At 39.4% G+C, this 22,750-nt stretch overlaps 1 protein-coding gene across 3 annotated transcripts in view; it reads left to right on the top strand.

Annotated features, from left to right (window-relative positions):
• LIFR (LIF receptor subunit alpha) overlaps positions 1–22,750 on the top strand; it is a 49,856-nt gene that overhangs the window by 10,376 nt on the left and 16,730 nt on the right. For all 3 annotated transcript variants that reach the window (XM_040090471.2, XM_040090468.2, XM_040090470.2), the window contains 9 exons: positions 9,674–9,823; positions 10,535–10,652; positions 12,958–13,100; positions 14,528–14,691; positions 15,493–15,667; positions 15,941–16,207; positions 18,319–18,448; positions 20,273–20,436; positions 22,026–22,171. In XM_040090471.2, the coding sequence (XP_039946405.1) occupies positions 9,742–9,823; positions 10,535–10,652; positions 12,958–13,100; positions 14,528–14,691; positions 15,493–15,667; positions 15,941–16,207; positions 18,319–18,448; positions 20,273–20,436; positions 22,026–22,171 (1,389 nt within the window). In that variant the 5' untranslated portion in view covers positions 9,674–9,741. The remainder of the gene's footprint in view (positions 1–9,673; positions 9,824–10,534; positions 10,653–12,957; positions 13,101–14,527; positions 14,692–15,492; positions 15,668–15,940; positions 16,208–18,318; positions 18,449–20,272; positions 20,437–22,025; positions 22,172–22,750) is intronic.

A 22,750-nucleotide genomic window follows, 5' to 3' on the forward strand; every position in this document is an offset into this window, starting at 1 on the left:
AGTGGACCGTAAGCCCTTTGCAGGACCTCTGTGAGAGGAGCAGAGCAGAAAAAGGAGTAGTGTTGCCCTCAGAAAGCTGAATTAGTGTGATTGCAAGTCTTTTGGGTCCCTGGCTCCAGTGGAAGCTGTGAGCAGCAAGAGAATGAGGGAGTACTGGTATCATAAGCAGGCATGAGAGTGAGTCCATGTATGTGCATGAAGTGCATGGTTAATATTAATTTCTTATACACATGTCTATGAGTTAATTAGGAAAGAGACTAGCTCTGATTTATATCAGCTGCAGAAGTCTATATTTGTATTTCTGAGTACTTAATTTTGCCACTTTGCCACCTTAAAAGGAGGGATATGCATGTATATATGCATAAGTGAAAAAGTCCAGGGGAAAAAAGTACAATTAGAACAGTATGTGAAGGAAATAAACAAAGGAAATACAGCTTCTATGTAATTACACATGGACTGACGTGTTCTGATAATGTCCTATTATATTGTACAGCTTCCTTCTTTGTCAAGACTGGAAGGGGAATGGCAGCATTGAAGACCCACTTGTGTGTAGAGCAGAGAAAAGTGTTTGCCAACCCCAGTGAAAGGGTGGATATACATGATAACATGCTGCAATATGTCTTCATGAGATCTGTCAGATACTTATTAAGAGAGGAACTACAACAGGTCATGAGAGCTTTTAGTCTCAATAAAGATTAGTACAACAGGAATTTGTCAGAAAATATAGATCTGTAGTTTCAGGAATTGCCCATTTCCTTGATTAGTAAAAAAAAAATCAATTTATTTCTCGTAAGTGACGGTCTTTCCTTACATTCACTCTAAAAGGATATCACATAACTGTTGCTCTTTATTCTTAATATATTATTTAATGTGAAAGCTGCATTTCAGCATTTGATCTATACACGTGAAGAGAGACTTTCTTTGGATTTGGTCCATTGTATTTTAAAAATAATTTGAATACCACAGGTTTTATTGTAAACAATGAAGGATTCCAATCCTTGGGTCATTGCTGGTTTTTAAAAAAACACACTTGGAATTGCTTCACTAATTATCAGTGTTCTCTTATCAAACTAATTAGGCTTTTCCTGTGATGGAAAGAAGATTAAAGGTCGTATGGTTCAAAATAAGTTTTTTTACATTTCCAGATAAAGAAAAATAAACTTTCGTTAATAAGGTCAACTCCTTTAATGTTTGTGTGTTCATAAGGCTGAAGAGAACTGGCAGGTACAGAATTATGCAGATAACATGACTCTTCTAAGGAACGGCAATTTTATTGTGCAGTCCTTGTAAAGTCTTGAGCGGCGTGGTCTGGCCCTTGAACCTGACATTAAGTAAAGTCCAGTTGACAGTGTGGGCAAATGACATTTTCCTCTGAAGACATGAAGTTTTGACAACTACACAGTGACTAACAGTATCCTCCAAAACTGAAATGTGTTTTGAAATAATTGGATTATGTTTTCTTCCAGTTATGTGTCAGTAAAATGCAATTAGCACCAGAGAAGTGGGAAACCTCTCTTTGTGTTTTCATTGGATTCTTGGTTTATGTACTGCAAAAAAAAAAAGGCGCATTTTTTTTCTATGCTTTGCACCTGTATTAAGTATTGAAAAGGCTAATGGGTAGCCATTGGAGTCATGATAAGAGGTATTTTTTAGTAATCAGACTTGTGTGCATTTGCTCGCTGTGCTTGTTGCATGCTGTGTTGCAAACCACAAGAATTCAGGGAAGCATGTCGATCATGATGTCACCAAATTCAAGCATATCAGGAAATGTGTGTAGTTGGATCAGATTTATAAAAGCACATCCTTCATCCCCATACAAAATTAATTTGCCAGTTGTAGTAAGTATCAAGAAATTTTTTGAATGGGTTAAAACACAAGTGTGCAAGTGACTCTGAGCTGTTTCCTTCTCCTGCACAGCACAATAACCTAGAAGTCAAAAATTCCCTTTTGGCCAGTAGCGTCCCTTAACCTTCACCCCTTTGTTTTGTTCTTTGTTCGGGTGATTAGGTGTTTTCCATCTGCACCTCTATGGCAGAAGAATCTGTGCTTGTTAATTTGAGCTGACTTCCTAAGGAAGCTGGGCTTATCTGATAATGTGCTGTCTGTCCCCTCACCCTTGCAACAACCTTTGAACACACTGCTCAGGTTCACTTCAGTTAGGACGAGGAGCTGAGATCTCAGCATACTGTGTCCTTACAAGCTTGATGAAACGCAGCAGCTGGATGAGGAAACCCTGCTGAGGAAATGGCTGCAGAGTCAAGTCAACCTGTACTGTACTGCAGTCCAGACCTTTGTAGCCTGCCTTTTCTGATGTCTATTAAGGCCTAGGGGTAATCTATAATAATACTATCCTAACATATAACAAAAATAAATCATGAACAGGCTTGCAAATATTCCGAAACATATTTAATCTATTTTTGGTAGTATTCAAGTTCGCTGTGTTTCTTGGAAGAGTTTGTTTTTTGTTGTTAGCATCTGGAGAACAGTGCTGTGCTCCTAATTGTCATTGGTGTGCTTGTATTTAAACATGTACTTGATGACTAATTGATTTACAAGGACTTCCAAAATCAGGTGTGGGATGCCTAATTTTAGTTTGAAAGTGTCTTTTTATTCTTCTGGAAATCTCACGCTAGGAACAGCAAATGCAATGTCTGGCTTGGGAACTACTCTTGTGTGGGGTACACTGAACAATGCGTGAAAAAATTACTCTAGTAGGACTAAGAGGTTTTAAATTATCCTACAGTTTATTTGAAAGCAGGCATAAATCAGTGAGAGCAAAAGACAAAGTGTGCAAAATGTATATTTTGCTTGAAAAACAAGGAAAGTCACCTAATGAGTTACTTTCTGATTGTGACAGAAGAAAAATCATCCGTTCCTACAGTCTTTCTTTGCTTTGTGTTGCCCTTTCAGTCCGTTGCTCTGCCTGTCTCCTCCACCTCTTCAGTATCACTGTCCTTTTTTCTCTCCAGCTCATCGGTCCCAGCCAGGGGTATTCTTCCCAGTGGTCTCTGTGTTGTTCTTGTGTGGTGGGGTTTTTTTTGGTTTACAGGAGTAACATGGAGGAGTCTTCCACTGTGCTTTCCAAATCCATCTCAAAATTGTATGAATTGTTATGATCAAAGAATTTGATATCTGCTTCTGCTACATATTTTCATTTCTTTCAAAAGGCAGGTGCTGAGGGTCTCAGTTTCTATGCGTGTATGTTGTGCTGTCCAACAGGTACTAAATGCTTTCATAAGATCATCCTTGAGCTGTGGTGCTCGTTCGTGAATTTGTCATCTCACATCCTTGCCAGGCGAAGGTGCTTCTCGTGCAAATCACCTGAAAATACCCTGCAGCTCTCCCAGTTTGCAGCTTGCTTATCTGTATTTTCATAGTGTCTAACAGTCCTGGAATCAGGAAAAAAAAAGGAAGAACTGAAAATACCGTAATGCAGGCTCAATTGCAAGTTTGCCTTAGAAGCTGAGACAGGTGACATACTTAATCCATCTGGGGTGCACTTTTGCCCTTGTTGGTAAAATTTCTTGCTAAAATTCTTGCCTCTGTAGATGGTGCTTGAGACCAAGAATTTTGAAAATTAAATGCTGGGGTGTTGATCCTTGTCTTGAGCTTCTGTCGTCTCTTGACTTCTCACTTCTTGCAGAGGCAGGTTGGGGTGCCTACAAGATAAACTGCAGTGGCTTTCCAGTATCTCAGGGGTGATGCTGCTGTTTGGCAGCTAGAGGAAGCAGTGAGGAGGGAATTTTTCTTCTTGTGCTTGACAGCAAAAAGACCCCAACAAAACAAATGTCTCATAGGACTGAAAGTTTGGCCTTGTGTACTCCTGCACATTTACTGAATAATATATTAACACCTTTGTTTTCTTCTGCTGGAGATTAGAAGACATTTGGTGCAGATAGGAAACTTGAATTATTTTCTCAGCTTTCAGAAAGAGAAATAGCAGATTTTTAAATTAATTCCTCAGAACTGGGGAAAGCCAGATTCCCAAATGGGACTCAGTCTCTGTTTATAAACGAGTTTTGGTGATTCATGTCCTGCAAATCTTTTATAAAGTGGAATGGTGCCATGTTATAAAACAGAGACTGAAAACCTGCATCTAGATTACTAGAGATTTTTGTCTCAACTTTGGAAATTTTTTCAAGGAGGTGGAAGAATGTACTCTATTGAAAGGGAGTCAAGCTCGCTCTCCCTCAAATTTTTTTTTTTTTTTTTTTAATTACTCAGCTATCTTTAAAGTCAAAAACTGAAGCCTGTGGGATCAGCTGTCCTAAGAAAAGGCAGTTCATCTTCTGTTTCTGCGTTCATTGCTTTTACTGTCAGCTGTGTTGGCCATTTGCTTGGTTTCCCAGAAATGTGTACTTCTGGCATGGTTTTTCAGATAGGGGAATTTTTTTGGAAGTTTTCAGTTGGCAACAGTAGAATGTGTAATTCGATATATGCATTTTTACCTGGATGTGAGTGTGTTTTCTTTCACTTTGAAGGTTGCATTTGTATCTTTCCGTAGAGACAAGTAAAATTATCTTTACCCACCTACTGAGCAGAGTAATTTTTCTTCTCACAAGGTTTGGTCTACGCACATACTTAGCACCTGCATTTCTGCCTGACAGTATTTGGGATGATGGCTGTCTAGTATTGCCAGAAATGCAGCGTCTTATCATTTTGTACAATATTTTGGTGGTATGCTATGCTATAATTTTCCTTGAGAGCTTTTAATACTGCATTTGGTGGTAAATTATTATGATACATTGAGCTGTGGAGGCTAAATATAAATTGTATCTTGAGAAAATTTATTGACAAAGAGACGTCTTCATTTGCATTTGTTACATATATTTTTACTGATTTCATGGTTTCATCTAGACTTCTTCACTTAGTTTCCTAAACCTTCTGTATAAGCTGACTTGTTAACCATTTTTTTTCAGGGATTTCTTTTTATATATATAATTCTGGAGCAGAATTATGTATATAAAAATTCTGACAAGTGATCCTCAATTCATAGACCTTCTTAAAAACATATCTGGAGGCTTGTGACTGTCAGATCAGGCTGCAGGCAGAAAGCAGGCTGGAAAGATTATTGATTTTTTTTTTTTTTTTCTTAAGCTGTTTGTTTGTTTTCAAAGTGGTTTCCAAGCACTTGACAATGAAATACATTTGGAGACCAGAAAACTCAGAAGTACAACAAAGCTTTGCAGAATTTTTGTGCTTAGAAAACCAATCTGTTACCCCGACTAAGAAAACACTTTTTTCTTATTTTTTTAAGAGATTTGAGCATTTGGTCAGCTATGCTAAAAAAAAAAGATACACAGAACCAGTTAAGCCAAGAAATACGTAATAAACACAGTCAGAAAGAGACTTGCCAGTTATTTTCTGGTTTCCTCTTTAAGAACTTAAGTTTGAAGAGGCTGGTAATATCTTACATTTTCTCAGTTTGTCACAGAACCTTAAACGTTCTTTACAGCTTACAGGGTTTTGAAGCAAAGCTGTCCTTCTATATTTTCTCATTATTGTCTTGGAGTACTTTTCCATTTCTGATCTGTCTGATCATCACTAGATGCAGTGACTGCACCAAAACATCTTTAAAAGTCATTTAAAAGTCCATGATGGTTATTGAGCTCTTTTAAGTATCAGCCACCAACTGCTGGCTTCTGTGGTTAAGAACCTGAATCTAACTGTTCTTTTGCTACCTTGTCTGCGGAAAAAGGAATTTAGAATCTTCTGACCACAGGCACAAGAGTAGTTCCTCTGCATGGCATAAAGGCCTAGGCAGAAGTCAGGACATTCCCATGTGCTGTACCTTCCAAGAGTTATGATGGAATCCTGCTTATAGTAGCTCCTCTTCAAAAAGGGCAATTTACAATGAAGTCTGTCATGCCTTTGCTGTTATTATAGCATAAATTTGCATGTGAATACTTTTTTTATGTGCCTACTTAGCATAGATTTATGGGAGGCCCTTTCCATATTTTAAAATTTCAAAAGTGAAAGACTTTTTCAGGCAAAGACTTTAAGGTGAATTTGCTGGGCAAACACACGCTGTCAGGAGGTTTGCAGTCCATTTGAGGATGAGATTGGAGTCTGAAGTACTAAATAAACAGCTACGTGGCAGCTTTGTACAGTATCTGTGGCTGGATCACACACTGAAATTGAATCAACAAGGTCTTAATGGAGGAGGAAGCAAATACTGCATGGGCTGTGTAAACACATAGGTTTGCCTTAGGAGAGTTCCTTCATTGTTCTTGATAATGCTCTGGCCTCAGGGCAGAGATATTTCAAAACTGTGGATACAGCAGCTTTGGTTCATGGAGAAATGTTTATTCCAGGAATGATCAGAAATTTAAAAACTGAGACTGGGAAATGGTGAAAACAAATTGGAGTTTTTAAGGGAGAAGCTATTAGAGATCTGTTTCAGTCATCTTCTATGTAAGAGGTTGTTGCAAGGCAGAGGATAAACTGTTCTTTGTCTGCTGGAGATAGGATAAAGTACTGTGCTTAAAATGGAGCAAGAGATAATTGTGGAGCACATTTGGAACACTGATGATAGTGCCAGTGAAGTGACATGAATATACTCCCCAAGGAAATGAAATTGTTATGAGATGTGCTATGCTAATATTTTTAATATGGACAATTGTTAAAAGTGGTTTAATTCCAGTAGCTTTTTCTGGTGGAAAAATGGGCATAACCCCTACATACTGTTTTTAAAAACAAAGACCTGCAGGGTAAAGACATTTACACTTAGTAACAGCCACTCTTGTTGCACTCCAGGCAAACAGGGTCAAGGTTTTACCTTCTTCTGACAATGTTGAGCTCTCTTGTCCTAAATAGATATCCCCTGCTCCTAAGAGTACCTCTGTCTAGAGGATAATATGCTTTTCATATCTTTCAGGGTAAGGAAAAACATCCATGCCTTGTTTGAGTTAGTCTTGAACTGATGGCAGCTTTCATCCAAAGGAAGTAAACTTCCTATTTTTAAAGTACTTCAATTGTTTTGTAACTTTTTAATTAAAACATATAAAGATTTCCTATAAATGGAAATCTTTTCACCTGACTAATGGCATTTAATTATGTGACATGAGGCTTCTAATTGCCAGCTTTTCACCAAGTTATAAAATGTGTATAAGAACACAAGGGTTAGGAAGTCTATTCTTGTTATGAAAGGTTGTGGTTTACAAGACTCTCATCATACCCTGCATGAGACTACATAGGTTCACTTCTGTGTCTGACTCTGAAACTGAAATTAAAAGTGTGGTTGATTTAGGAGAACTTGGTATGACTCAGATTTCTTGTAATGCGCTGCTGTGATGTTACTCTTAAAACTTTTGCAATAAGAGGACAACTCAGTGAGCTACATGTTGAAAGAGGTGCAGAAAATCAGATTTTCTTAAAATACACACACATGCGCGCACACACACACACACACAGAGCTGATGAATCTACCTCATAAACCCAGCATGACTAAACAGGTTTTGCACAAACATGCACAGGTAATGTGTTTAGAGGCTTGGGATTAATATGAGAGGCTTGGGATTTAATTAACATCATGGCTCAGTTCTCTCTCCTTCAAGTGGCATCAGTGCTTTTTATTCTTTCCTTGACTTTGCCAGCTGATAGGAGACTTGTCAATTGATTGTGCTATAGAGCTTGAAATTTTGGGTTTGGACTTTTCTGCAAACCAGAAATAGCCTTTGAAGAAGTCCTCAGAAACAGATAACATTTACATACACTTCATAGACTGAAATAGAAATCAGTAATTTTATTCATATAACTGCCAGGCCTGTCTGAATGATCTTCACAATTTTTACAATGTTAGAGGTTTGTGAGCAAAATTTAAGCATGGAGATAACATCTCATATTTTCATTAATAACGTGGAGAAATACAATATGAATGCCCTGAGATACACCAGAATGCAGAGGGGGAATTTGGCCCAGAGATTATTTTGTATGCTGATGGGTTCTTTATTCATCTTTACCTGGATTTGTCAACCTCTGCTCCTGGTTTGGCTTTTAATATGTTGCACTGCATGGATATTACAAATTAGGAATATATGAAAGATACTCTCTGGGGGCAGTGTAGCCTAAATTAGTATGTGTTTCCTGAGGTTTTCAAGTAATTTGAGAACATGCTGAAATTGAAATAATTACTAAGCTTTATAGAAGCCCATCCATATGTGATAGTGGTCTTGACCATAGCACTTCTCTCAGCTCTTGTGCTGCCTGGACCTTTCCTTTAACCTGGTTGTTGCAGACCAAGAGAAAAGAGAAATGGCCTCTTGTGAGCAGCTCTCGATTGTTTTGCACAGTGCTGTTATGTTTCTCCTTGCAAAGTACAGATTCATAATGGACAGAATAGCATTTCATGCGTTTCCAGCTGTCTCCTAAAGGAAGATTCCTAAAAAAAAAAAAAAAAAAAAAAAAAACCACACACCCACAAAAACCCACCACGACACACACACACAAATATATAAAAGCAAATGAAAAACCAAACTAATAAAAATGCATGGTTGTATTGCTGGGATGAGGGAGCACAGTCCTGGTGGCACAGGGAACTTCAGTGTCAAGGGGTTTCTTTCAAAATGACAGAGGGTTTTAGACAAAATTTGTAATTCTGACAACGTTCATCTAGCTTTGGAATATATTTCTGATTTAAGGTCAGGAGTCTTTCAAAATAGGAGTGGAGTTTTATAGGAGCCTAGACAAAATAGGAACAAAGCTGCCCTGTAGGACAAGTAGGCTTGGTCGTATACTAACATGAAAATGACCCAGCTCTTGCTTTTGGTTGCTGAGAGAAGACCTCTGGCTACTTGAGAGTTATGGTCTCTGGAAGGGTGCTTATGTCTTCACAGATTTCAGGTAGTAGGAAAACCATGCATCAGGTATTGACTGAACTTTTGGATAGGTTTTTCTTCAGTTTTTCCCTTTTGACAGCAAAATCTGAAGCTGGTCAATGTGTGGCTGGAACTGAGTGTGCTCTCAGGGTCGTGCTGAACAGCTGAGCTTCTCTTTTTAAGACAAGGAACCTGTTACTCTTCAATGAACACACTAAACATAAAATTCCAGATAAATTTTTACTTTAAGGCCAGTATTTGCAGCAACAAGTACTTTTTGACAAAGAAGTGGCTCATTTATTTTTCCCTATTATTTTTCCTCCAAGGGTTATTAGTTAACACTGGATTGAACCAGTGATCCTGGGTGATCAGATCTGGTTCTGCAATGTCTCAGGCATCCCATAGCTCTGAATCACAACTTTTTGAAAATTGAGCAGAGGAAAGAAGAAAACAGATGGTGTGTTTGGTCTTAAAGTGCATAAATTAATCAAAGGACATTTCCAGTCACAATGTACAATATCCTTTGTAGATGCAACATTTCATCTAAGATGAAGAGGCTTATCCTAGTGGAATAATACTCTGCCACCATGTCTGTCCTGGTCCTGAAGAGTACCTATAAACTGTAGAGTTTTATATTCTTATGATTCTTGAAGAAATGTCTTAGAGGAAATGCATGGATCAAGGAGTTGTTGTAACAGAGAAGAGATTAGTTTGCCAGATGATGGAAAAGGAGTTGCTATACCTGGGAACATTACTTCAGAAGCAAAGTATATGGAACAAAAAGTGGCATTTGTGGCATAATGGGTCCAGAACTTAAAACTTTGGTCTTTTTTTTTTTTTTTTCATATTTATTTTAGAACTGACCAGCTTTTTGGAAGATGACGTTTACTCCTGCTTAAAGCTGCTATTCTTACACAGTAGAAGAATGTGGAAGAACTCAAGCCTTCGCTGCCTTTTAGCACTAGCTATTTTATGCTTAAGAAGCTTCATATATAGCCAAGAGATAGGTGAGTTTATTGCAATGTAGTCCACTAACTACTTTTTCTCTGTGGCTTCTGTAGCTTGTAATTGCATTGCTTTCCTACTTTATATATATATGTTCAAATCCCGTCACCTCTGTGGCCCCACACCATCCTAGGGATGGAGGCAGTTCCAGGCCTGGTCTCTGCTTTCCAGAACCCAGCAGCATCTTGCAAACCAGTGCAAAACTGGGTGTTTAATTCTCTCTATCTCCACTGATAGTCTGCATATGCATTGGTGTAAATGTCTGCATCGGGACCTTTTTGCTGTATATGTTGGCTCTCTTCAACCATTTCACACATTATCATTAACTTCTGTCCTTCTGTCATTAGTTGCCCTCCATGTATGACATGGACAAGAGCAAAAAACTCACTAGATTAAAATCAAAGCTTGTGGTTTTGCCATTGGCCCGGAGCCTGCTTATTAGGCTAGGCTAGGAAAATGGGTATTGTGGGAGGAGGCAGCTGCCTCTGTTACACACATAAGTATAAACCCAGATCTCAGGTATCTCTTGAAATCTGTGAGTCTGTGGCTGTCTTATCAGGCACACAAATAATTCAACAGTTTTAAAATACTGGCCAGACATACATGCAATAAATACGTAAGAAGAATGGCTACAGGTGTGAAAAATAGCATTTGTTTTACAGTTGCTCATTTTTGACCTGCAATTTTTGACTGCATTTCTTATATGATTTCAGCCTCTCTAGGGGACCCCCAGAATTTAAAATGTGTAACGCACAATTTACACAAAATGCTCTGTACTTGGGACATCTCTAGAGGAAGACATGGACAAACTGACTTTTGCTACACTACCAAGTAAGTCCCCCCACATACCTGGTTAAAAAATACCAAATTGTGATGAAAGTACAGTTTTTCCTCAATCGCTGCCCATGGAAATTGTGATGCTGTTGTTTCCCAGCATCTCCCCATCAGTTTTCTTTGGGTGGTGCTCCCCCTAGGCCCTGTTAACTCAGGCAATGGCAAGGTTTCTGGCAAAGTTGTTCCATGCTAACAGTTTGCCTGCCAAAATCTGCTTGCTGTTTTCAAAGGACTGGAAGATGCTCTTATTTACTCAGACTTCTCTGTGTGTCTGCCTATCCCTTGCTCAGAGTTTTCATGAGGGATATCTTCAAAACAGGTTCATTCCAAAAGGAAATGAGAGTTGGAAGCAATGAATCCTGATGTTGTGGGCCAAAGCAGTAGAATATATGACATAAGTGTTGAGATTCACGTGGATTTTTGTGTGGAAAAACATGAACAATCACTGTGACTGTCTTACAACCTTTATAAATTTTAAGCTGTGTTAGAGGAAACATAGAAATTATTTCACAAGTGAAACAGCTTTTCTGAAGTGAATGCAAGTTGAGAATTTTGAAAAAAATTAAAAAAAACTTAAATCTTCTGTGTGTTTTTTCACTAATGAGAACTACATGTTCAATTCCCCATGCTCTGGGTTTGCCAAATACTTATCATTTGCTGGGGATGAGTTCAAATCCATTCTGCATCTTCATCCTGCCCCCAGTCCAGATATTTGTACTTTTTTTTTTTTTTTCCTGTAAATTCTGCAGGCAGCCCAGACTTTTCCTTGGGGTCCCAGGGCTTGGCTGCACTTAATCCACCTACATGCTTGGTTTTCTGTGTCTCATTATTCCTGCTGCATTGCCAGCTATCATTTCCATTTAAAAGACATCATATAGATGACTCTGTGGCCAGAGTTCAGAAGTGCAGGGTTCATGAGGTACTGTCCTCTGAACAAGAACAATCATGTAGCTCCTGCTGTTTCTCCTTGGCAAAGCAGGACAGGCTGGGGTCCCTGAAGCAGAGAGTCTGAGATGAGCTTGATGCAGACATCCCTGAGGGAAAGAGGTTTTGTTTTTCAGTTGCCCAAACATCCTCTAATAGTATCTCAGTACCGAAGAGGGAGCAGCCTTTCTGAGCACTCAAGTCTCAGCTGGCCTTTGCTAGCCCAGAGTCTTGTGTGAATCTTAAGAGTTCAACGTAAACTCTTGACTCCAGCTGATGGGAGCTCCAAGGTCCTGTTCCAGCTCATAAGTGAGTAACAGTCCCTCAGCAGGAAGTCTGGCATTGTTCTCTCTGCTTTCCTTCCTGCCATCATTCCCCCTAGAGGAAGGTCTGGATTTTTCCAAACTTTCTGCCTTTCTAGTTGCATATCAGTGCTAATGAGCAGAGGGACTTGACCCATCCATTATTGTTTCCTGTATATATCTACATCTTCAAGACAAAAGCCAGATCACATTGTGCTGAGCACTGCACAAACATTAAGCACAAGCTACATTTTTACCTGGGATCTTAGGAATCCTCTGCCCTGTTCTCTGCTCTTTCCCTGTGATGTGAGCAGCAGAAGGGAGTTAAAAGATTTGTTCTAAGGTGTGGACGCCGGTGGTAATCCTGCTTTTTCAACCAATATGCCCTCACTTTGAAAAGAAATGGAGGGAGAGTGAGTCAGGAAACACAAAGGGAGGGGACAATGCTATTAGGTTTGGTTTGGAGTGTTTTATTTTCCTTATTTTGAAATGTTGATTCATGGTGACTAGGTTTCAGAAACATGTCTTTTGTTGGCCTCAAGTTTAATTAGATATTAAGATTTTTTTTTTTTTTTTTTTTTTTTTCCCCACCACAAGAAGCGTTATAAAGCATTGGAGCAGAGTGCCCAGGGAAGTGGTGGAGTCACCATTCCTGGAGGTGTTCAAAAAACATATGGATATGGCATTTAAAAACATGGTTGAATGGTGAACGTGCTAGGTTGACAGTTGCATTGGATGACCTTAAAGTTTTTTTCCAACCTTAACAATTCTATGAGTCTATGATTTTGGTTAAAAAGCAAGATTTTCACTTTGAAGTGTTCTTGTAACAACTAGTTGATTACATTATGCAGCTGGTGCACAACCTACCACTATAATAAAAGTGAGTTGAAAGATGAAAGAATGCCACTAATCTGAGATTAAGAAAAGGCCAAGCAAGTCTCACTCCTTCACAAACTCGATATGGAGCTTTCTGTTTATTACAGAGAATTTGTTTTATTAATGTGCAAGAGTAGGACTTAACCTGCCTTAGCTTCCTATCAGCTGAAATAACTGCTTAATCCTCTCTGTCTTTTTAGTGACCTTACCCCTCAAGTGTGTTTTAAAATTAAGGAGAGAAGAGTTGAGATTCCAATCCCAGAGAGCTCCATCAGAGTGACAATCAAAAGCTCTGGAACTGCTTTTGCTACCCAAGAATTTGCAATTCACCAGAAAGACATCTGTAAGTATCAGGTCATATGTGTGTACCTAAGGCCTTTATACTATGTTTAACAGCTCTTCAGATGTGTACAAGCTTGCAGATTTCTTTGGCAGCATTCCTGTATGTAGAATGTTGATATGCTGACTTTATGTGAAGGTTCCATAGATCATAGGTTGTTTTCTCTAACCCTTGAAGAGAAAGAATACTCCTCTTACCCATAGCTCATAGCAGAAAAAATCAAGAGCAGAATGTGAGGAGGAAAACAAAATACAACAATGTTACATCTCTCACTCTTTGCCCTTTTTAGTCCTAGTTATAAATTAGGAAGCATTTGAACAAATTCCTAATCTTCATACACAAGTAAATTAGACTTTTTCCCACTTCCTTCCAGGCAAAGAAGGAAGTTGTAAACAGAAGATGGCAGTGACACAATCTGCCATGCTTGGTCTAGTTTTTGACTTTTGTTTGCCTGCTTACTCCTTCAGTACAGTCAGATTCTAGTGTCAGTAACACTTACGTGTGGTTCTGTTTGCAGTCAAGAGCAGCTCAAGAACTTAAACAAAACGCAACTCAAAAAATATTTGGTCAGCATGATGAGTCTCTCAGGTTCATCACAGGTTATCGTGGGCAGTGTATTGATTGTACTGATCACTTTGCAAGCTCTCAGATCCTTGGTCAGGACTGAAGTTGGATGTATCACACATATTTTTAAAATGTTTTAGCTTGCACCAGGCCAAATGACCTGCCATAGCCCTTGTTTTACTAAGGTTCTTCTCTGTTTCTCAGCCTCTTGCTTCACCACAACACATTTGTAGAAAAGATGCTTCTGTTTAATATCCTTGTCCTTTCCCCATCAGAATCTCAGGCCCTTAATACTTCTTGTAGTTTAAAATCACTTTCCCTGTGATCTTCAGACTTTCATGTGAGCTTCTTCCCTTTTGTGCTTCTGCTCTCCTTGCTCGCCAGTCTCCATTTTGTTGCAAGTCCCCACTTTCCTACTGGTCTCCAAAACATACTTCTTTTGGGGATGATTTTCCACCATTCTCCCTAGAAGTGTTCTCATGCACATTTCGAAGACTGCCACCACATTTCCTTTATCACTGTGGTATTGTATTGAAGGGAGGTAGGGAAGGATGGGATATCTTCCCTGCTATGCATTGTAAAGAGTCATATTCACAATCAGTTACTCACCCATATACATGCTGAGGTATTAAAAGAAAATGCTACCTAATGATTCATCAGCACCTGTGCTTTCCTGAGAACTCTCATGCTCATGTAGCCGCAGAGCCTTGTTCTAATTACAGAGGTTGAGTTACACGTTTGTATTGCTACTAGCCAGTTCAGAGCTGTGGCTGTTTAACACCCGTTAGGGCTGGTGCTGCTGACAAATGACCTGAATTTTCCCCCCCTGACCTGGTTTTTTCCCCCCTCTCTGCCTCTTTTTCAAGCCTTTGTTCCTGTCACTCCACACATTCTTAGTTTAATTCCTGACTTTGCAACTTCCACATTAAATCTGAAGTGGAGTGATAATGGATCAGTCTTCCCATACGGACTGCATGCCCTTTGGCAGATTCAGATACTCCGAAAAGAAGCAATGGAAGTAGTCACACAAGTAAGTCTCTTTCTTCTTTTATGAAAAATATTTGTACAGTTTTTGCCTTTGGTAATGTTCTGAGAGGTCACTTGAAAAAAACTGGGAATGGTGAAGACAGTAGAGCTTTGCAGGACCTGAGTGTAGTCGTGCTTCTGACAGGTAACTTCCTGTTAAATTTCGCAGGTATGGGAACACTGGCTACTGTACTGTTGGTACTTAGTCACAGCAATTTTTTAATTTTTTTCCCCCTGGTATAGGGACTTTGTAATTAGAACTTACAAATTTGGCAGATGCTTTACACCATAATCTCTATCTCTTCAACAATGTCTCCAGGCTTGGTCATCTCTGAATGCTCAGCTTGCTTTTTTCTCTTTTTGTAACCAGAGTTCTTCCAGGCCAGTTTGTAGCTCTGTGCTATAAATTTTGATAATGGAAAGAAGATGAAATGTGCAGCCCGGGACTAATATTAGAAGAGTTTTATTTTGGAGAAGTTGAAACATTTCATTGCCTATGAGAAGCCCAGGATGCAGTATACCTCTTTAAATGCTTGGGAATCCTCCTGCTCTCCCTCAAATGTCTGCCCTCTGGTATTTCTGGGTGACAATCTACCTAGCTGTTGGGCTGTTTAGCAAATTAGGCTTTTGTCCAGGTAAATTCACAGCACAACTAAAAGTCAGGTAGAACACTCCAGTAATCCATGAGGATTTTATTATTTGCTTCACCTAATTTGCCATTCTGTTGACTCTCTGGAGATTATATGTCACTACTAACGGGCGTTCATAAGCTCTTAGTTGATTTCTTGGTGCAAAAACTTTGCAGGTGACTTACTACTCAAAACTGACTCATGAAGACGTCATTCTTTCTTGGAACTGGACATCAGATATGCCTTTGGAGTGCACATCACACTATGTGAAGATTCGCTGTTATATTAATGCAACACAGTATGTTGGCCCCAAGGATTGGAGTGACTGGAGCCCAGCGGAAGTGATCCCTGGTATGTTTGTTCCTTTGCAACCACTTGGACTTTTATTTCTTTATAAGAATACGAGAGGAGCATTAGGCAGTGATGGACTGCTGCCTTTGAGACTATTTTGTTTAGAGAAGTAATGCAATCACTCATTAATGAAACCTAGCAAATATTTATTTGTATGCATTGGAGTGCTCCTCAGTCACATTTTAGTTGATCAGCACTGTGTTTATAGCAAATAGTTCATGTTAGGTTTCTTATTTGTTTTGTCATTTGTTTGTTTTCTTCCTTCTCTGCTAGGAAAAGATACCGAGCCTGGTGGAAGTGGAGTGTTTCCTCTGGACCCTGTGGTGGCAGTAGGTTCAGATTTGACGTTTTGTTGTGTCCATGAAGAAGATCAGCGCATAACAAATATGACTTATGGATCAAAATCCTACACAATGATGAAACTGAGCAGTCGAAGCCATGCCATCAGAGTGCTAAACGCCAGTGTTTCAAATAGCAGCGGGACAAATGTGGTGTGCAGACTCGAAAATGGGTTGGAAGGAAGTGTTGTGTTTGTAGGATGTATGTATCATGTTTACTAACCTTAGGAAAATCAAAACTGTTTTGAGACTCTTAGGGCTCTGCTAGGAAAAAAATACTATTGTGGGTTTTTCCCTCCTGGCCCTTGGTTTGGAAGTTGAACTGGGGATTGTACTTGTTTGATTTCACTGTGGAAAGGCCAGCACATGGAGGAGACACCAAGTCTAGAAGGGTGAGAAGGTACCCATGCCCTCTTTAGAACCTGGCCCAGTGCTTCTCTCATTGGTCTCTTGTTCAAAGTACTTTTTCATGATCTGGAATGCCAAGTAGTTTATTGCCATATGAATATTCAACCCCTGCCTCTGCGACTGTCTGTCAGTTTAGGTTTACATCTGTTCTAGTATAGTCCATAACTAGGTGAGAGTAAGAGCAAGAACTGTAAGTGCAAGCTTTCATTTACCAATCAGTCAGCAGTTAAACTTGCAGCAACAGCAGATTCTTGTCCAGGGCAGAAGCTCCTTGGGAGCTAATTACAGCAAAGGAAACTAGGCGGTAATTCCTCTTTCCTGGGCATTCTTGTAAAACATCCTTTTAGTATTTTCTTTAAACATACTGACTCAGTGTGTATCTTTTCTGTGTAACCATGTAAGGCTCAGACATATGTTCCAGAAACAGATACCTATTAAAACAAATGAATTGATATGCCTCATTCTTCTTCCCTGTAATTGGTCACTTTAAAGCTTTGTGTGTTTTTTCATCACAGGGAATTTGATAGTTATCATCTTCCAATAGCTGCTCATGAGAATCCCATTCCCCATTACAATTGCCTGCACTTGAACTTGAGGTCCTTGGGCTTGAGGAAAAGAACAGGAGAAACTGGAATAATTTTGAAAGCGTGTTCCAATCTCCAGCCTGTATTCCTGTCATTGACTTGGTCTGTTAAGTGTGCACTAGGAAGTGCAAAACAGAAATCAGCCTTTTATGACTTCCTAGTGATATACCATTTTTAGGTTATTTCTGCAGAATTTGCTTTTGTGGGAAAATCTTCCGGGTAAGTAAGTCGGTGGTTCAGGAATGAAAGCTGTGAAAATCACAAAGGTTTTTCCTTCATGGTTTTTTTTAAGCAGATGTAATGCCAAGTCTGTTTCTTATCAATGTTTCTTGTACAACCTACTTAGTGGGGAGAGGTCTTGTTATGGTCCTCTTGCTGGTGAGTGGAAGAACAGGTGGGGGAAGTAAATACGTATACCCTACACTTTGGTTAAGCCTAGGTCTAGCAAAAAGTGTTCTTTCCTGGCTCACTGCTCATAATCTGAAGTAAGCCTTGCCACAGTGGCCTTGTGTTATAGTTCCCCTCCTCTAGGGCAGAGAAAAGGGGATAAATCTCTATGTGGATATTGTTGCTCTACCTTTGGCATACACCTTTCCACTTTCATACACCTCAAGTGTACAAGACCTGAAATAAGTGCTCTGCCTAGTCTAATGTTGGCATGGGTAACCAGAGGGTACCTCTCTGTGGGGAGCACTGCCCATCTTTTCCGGCGCAGCACTCAATGCTGCTATAGTATGGGAACAAATAACAAGACTTAAAAGGAAAAGATGGACACTTCCAAAGCCATGGTGAAGAGAATGAGCCATTCAGGGCTTGCTTTAATTTTCAGATTCAGTGTGCATTCATGCTAAAGGGACCATTTTCTTGACATGACTTGTTTGGATAATTGAAAGCAGTGGTGGGGCTGGCGTTTTAGAAAATGTGACACACAGCTGACAGCATTCCTGCATTGCTCAGCGGCTGAGCTGATCCTCCAGGATTTCAGAAAACTCGTGGCTGAGTTTCAGTGAAACACTTCCAGGTCAGAGCCTGGAGCTTGTGAACATGTTTGTATGTGGTTTTCCAGATTACCCACCCACTTAGAATTCTAGAGTCAAGTGTTAGTCAGATGGGGCTGATAATTATCCATCTATTTTACTGTCATTTTTTTAAAGCATATTACTTCTGTGGTTGGGGTGTAACTATTGCCATGTATTTTCGAAGCACATAGTCTAGACACAGCAAAACAAAAGAATGATGCTTTCAGCAAGCCATTAACCCTAATGCCACACTAGGATGGCAAAACATCAGCTAACTATTTTGGTTTCCTTTCATGCTACAGATGCTCCTGATATTCCCCAAAATCTCAGCTGTGAAACATCCAACTTTCTGATAATAAAATGCACTTGGAAACCAGGCAGGCCCAGTGGACTATATGGAGAAAGAAGAACAAAGTACAGTTTATTTGAAAGGTAAAATTCATCAGCACTACAAGGAGTGAAAGGATACAACTGGAATACCTACATTGCTGCCTGGACTTACTGCACCATAATTATTTAAATGTGTTAACTTAGAGCCTGAAATACTTTCCAAGAATTTCAGTAACCTATACCTAAACTAAATTTGGAAAACCCTTGTCTAGTCCTCCAAAATTGCAATGGGAATTAAGAATGACTTTTCCGAAAGGTTTATACCATTATGAACCCACAATTAGATAAAGGGCTTAATGTATCAGGCTGTTGCCAACATGTAGAGAAGGCCAGTATGAAAATACAGGGAGATAGTGGGAGTCAATCACTAATCACTATTTTTTTATTTTTTTTTTTTTAATATGAGACCTGGGTCAGATCATTTCAGACATTTACTGATTTTCTGCTAAGCAGGATGACAGAAGTTCACTGAGAAACAATTATATGACAAGTCGTGGGGCATTTCCCAAATGCCACTAGGGAAAATAGCAGTTAGCCTCCATCTGTTCTCCTGCTGTTAAGAATTAGAGCAAGCAGAGTAAATGTTATCCATAAAACATTGAAAAGGACAAATAACACTGGTTTCACCCACAGGAAACAGTCAACTAGTGCCCTACTACATTGCCTTTAAGGCCAGGCCATGTAAAGGCTTTTAAAAGAAGAAACGCTGGAATAGCACTTGGCAAACCACTTACTTGGAGATTGTGATTAGAAGTTAGTGAGGAGTTAACAAAATTCCCATGATGAGGGGAGGCTTTTGTGTCATGCCAAAGGAGCAGTCAGGGAAAGAAGCCAGGAGAGGCCTGAGTCACACAAAATTATGAGAAATGGGGTCTCATGGTGGCTCGGAAGCACGCTGGAGGCAATGAGGTTTGAGTTACAGTCACAGATGTCATCTAGAGTGCCAGTGCTGAAAAAGCCACTGGGTAGGGTGCAAAGAGGTGGACAAAAGAGGGCAGGTATTCACAGGACAGGAGCTTCAGTCACTGACTGTCCATATTCATCTTATAAGTAAGAATGTTGTCCAGTCTTGCTTTGCTCAGCTAAAATCTGTGAGATTAACATGATGCATTTCAGGATAAATATTCTCATCCTTATTGTCAGCCTATTGGCCTATTGAACTATTGAAATAGAGTGCAGGGTGGAGGGAGCTCAGAGCTCAGCTAGAACACAGTAAAAATGCCTGAAAGAAGAAGTTAGTTAACTTGTGCTACTGAATGAGGCTTACATGAATTGTAATTAAAGCAGATATATGTACATACATACAAACAGATACACAATTTAGATTTTATCCCTAAAGTTCTACCACTGTTCTTGTCTGTTATCAGACTGCCTCTCCTGCTTTTGATTAAAAGACAGCTGGGACTAGTGGATGTATTACAGGTAACAAACCTTAGTTCATATTTGACAGGGCTTATAGAAAGACAATGTGTATAGCATCTCACTAGTTCAGAAAGCAATTGAGAAAATTCTTTAAATGCAAATGTATGCTGATCTGAACAAAGATACTTTAAATCAAAATCTTAGCTGTGACTTGTGAGGTGGTTTTACAGGACCTACCTGTTTTCCAGGCTTTTGAGAAGTGAGAGAATGGAAATGTTATGCTAGTAGAAGAGGAGAGTTTCACGTTAGAACAGGGCACGTCATGACTGATGCCGCTTTAACCTGCGTTGTGGTGTTAGATATGCCTCTGCAATCAAATCATTCTGTAAGCCATGTGAACTGAATCCGTTGTTCTGTACCACGTTTTCAGTCTAGACTTCTGACTGTTGCTAGGAATTAACTTGCTCAAAAATTAAGCTTTTCCCTCTCCTCTTTACTTTGTAGAACATCTGGTAAAAATGTTTCATGCGAAGTCAGTGAAGTGAACAAGGACCATGTCTGTGGCTTTCCAGTACTGCCTGATCAAAAAACCTATGATTTCGTATTAGGTGTCTCCAATCCTATTGGGCAAGCACAGTCATCTCTTCTAGTTGACATAACTCAAAGAGGTAAGACTTACGACTACAAAGGGAAAAATATGTTTCCTGCATGCTGTTTGTTAGTTTGGGGTTTGAAGAGCTCTGGCACAGTATACTTTTCATTATTTTCCTTAATTGTCACCAGATTATTGCCATATTCATTAATTTGAGCTTGCAGATTACTCAGGGCATGTCATGAGGCAGTGATGAACTGTACAGGGAGATGCCAGTTCTCAACAGCAGTACTGCTGTGTTGGACAGACTGCTGTGTGATAAAGGCTATTATGTGATCTAATAATTGGCCAGCTGCTGTTTATCATGGAATCCCAGAGTGCTTGGTGTTGTAAGGGACCTTAAGGGTCATTTAGTTCCAAGACAGCACACACACTCCCCATGCCCCACCGCCTGCCATGGGCAGGGGTGCCACGCACTGGATTAGGTTGCTCAGGGCCCTATCCAACCTTGCCTTGCGCACTTCCAGGGATGAGGCATCCACAACTTCTCTGGGCAAGTTTATGTTTTGCTTTATATTCTATTACACATCAACAATAAAAATTTAGGTGTAACTTTATGAACCTGTATTTCAGTGTGTGCTTATAAGGCAAAATATTACACAGTTTTGCAGCAGCAGGATTTGGAGCATTAAAAAAACCCCATGAAAAGACCAAAGGTAATCTCAAGACTATTGTGTGCTATTGGTAGTAGCCATCTGCTGTCAGGTTTGGAGGAAGAAGTAACTTCTCTCATTAGACCTTCAGTTTGAAAAGGGAAAGGAAGATGACCACCTCTCTAGCGCTGCCTTCTCCACCCTATTCTCCTCCACAATCATGGCTGAGGTTTCAGGGATTCCTATTGGTTACAGTATTTTTCTGTTCTCCAAAAAACTGAATTAAATATGAGGATAGTGTATTTTTTTTTTGTCCAGGTCCCAGTTCAACTAGCCTGAGATTAGAATTGTCAGATTAAATTGACAAAGATGAGAAAAGCATAACCGGTTTCTGTTAATTATAAACTGGGCTGTTTAAACTGCTGCTCTTTCCTATTTGTTTCCTTTTCTTTCATGCACTTTCCACTTAATTTCCAAAGCACAGTACATATTTTCTTAAGGCATCTGGACAGAATCTGACAGAGATATTTTTTTCTCTGATAGCTGTGAATGTTAGTGCTGAATATTGTTGAAAAATTCTATGAGTTTTGGGCTGGGGTCATTTAGGAATCATCCTTTGTCCTGGTCTGCCTAATTTAAGTCCTATCTAAAAAAGTTCACAGAAGTTGAGCAACATTGAATACATTTTATCCATCACTTGTGGTCATTTGAAATAGCTGCTGTTCCACATTTTTGATAAAATCAGTAAGAGGAAAAATATTTTTCTATCTCTCAGCTCTCTATCATGTGTGCAGTACAGTCAGTCTCAAGTAAATCTGTTTCCATGTTTGATAGCTGAGAAGAGAGTTGGGAATGAGACTCTTTGCAGGTGCTTTCCCGGCACCAGTTTTCCCAGTTGCTGATTGAAACACTTATTGTTCTGTTTCTCTCTGATTTCTAAAATAAGATTTTTCTGCACTAAAGTAAGTGGATTTTTTTCTTTTAACTGAAGGTTTTTTCTTTCCTTTTTAAGTTCATCCAAAAACCCCAGAAAAGTTAACTGTTACTGGGAACAACTCTACAAGCATCCAACTGCGTTGGTTTATAAACGGCAGCTTTGCTGAGGTCAGGCTTCTGTGTCAAATTGAAATTAACAGTAGTCACTCTGAGAGAAAACTGGTAAGTGTTGCTTTCAAAAGATAATTTTTTTGGAACAAATGCTGATCTTTTGCAATGAACTAATCACATTTCAAATTCTTTTCTCATCAAGAGCTTCATTCTGATAATCTTATTAAATCATTAATGTAGTAATGAGTAGAAGTTCATTTACTAAAATCAGAAAAAATCCTGCTCGTCTCTGTTATTGCCTGTTTTGGTTGGTTGGTTGATTGGTTTGTTGGTTGGGTTTTTTTTGTTTTGAACACTAGAGAAAAGTCAAATTATGCACCATATTATTTGGTGCTCGAAAGAGGTGCTTTATTTAAGTGTTTTATGCTGATCTTTTGGGTAACAGTCCTTGTGCTTTGTCCTTGCTGGTGCAAGCTGTATTAACACACACTTGTTCCAGTATGCATTGCTGCCCTGCAGACTTCCGCACTGGCTGTTTCAGATCTTGAAGTCTGCGGCTGAATTTCTCCCTTTATTTTTTCCCCTCAGAGAACAGTTCATTTATTCCCTGTCAACAGTTGACATGCATGTGGCCATAATAGGCAGCTGCTAAACCTACTCATGTGTCAGTGAGGTAGAGCCAGGATAGGG

Source organism: Hirundo rustica, chromosome Z (assembly GCF_015227805.2).
Source record: "Hirundo rustica isolate bHirRus1 chromosome Z, bHirRus1.pri.v3, whole genome shotgun sequence".
Taxonomy (NCBI): Eukaryota; Metazoa; Chordata; class Aves; order Passeriformes; family Hirundinidae; genus Hirundo; species Hirundo rustica.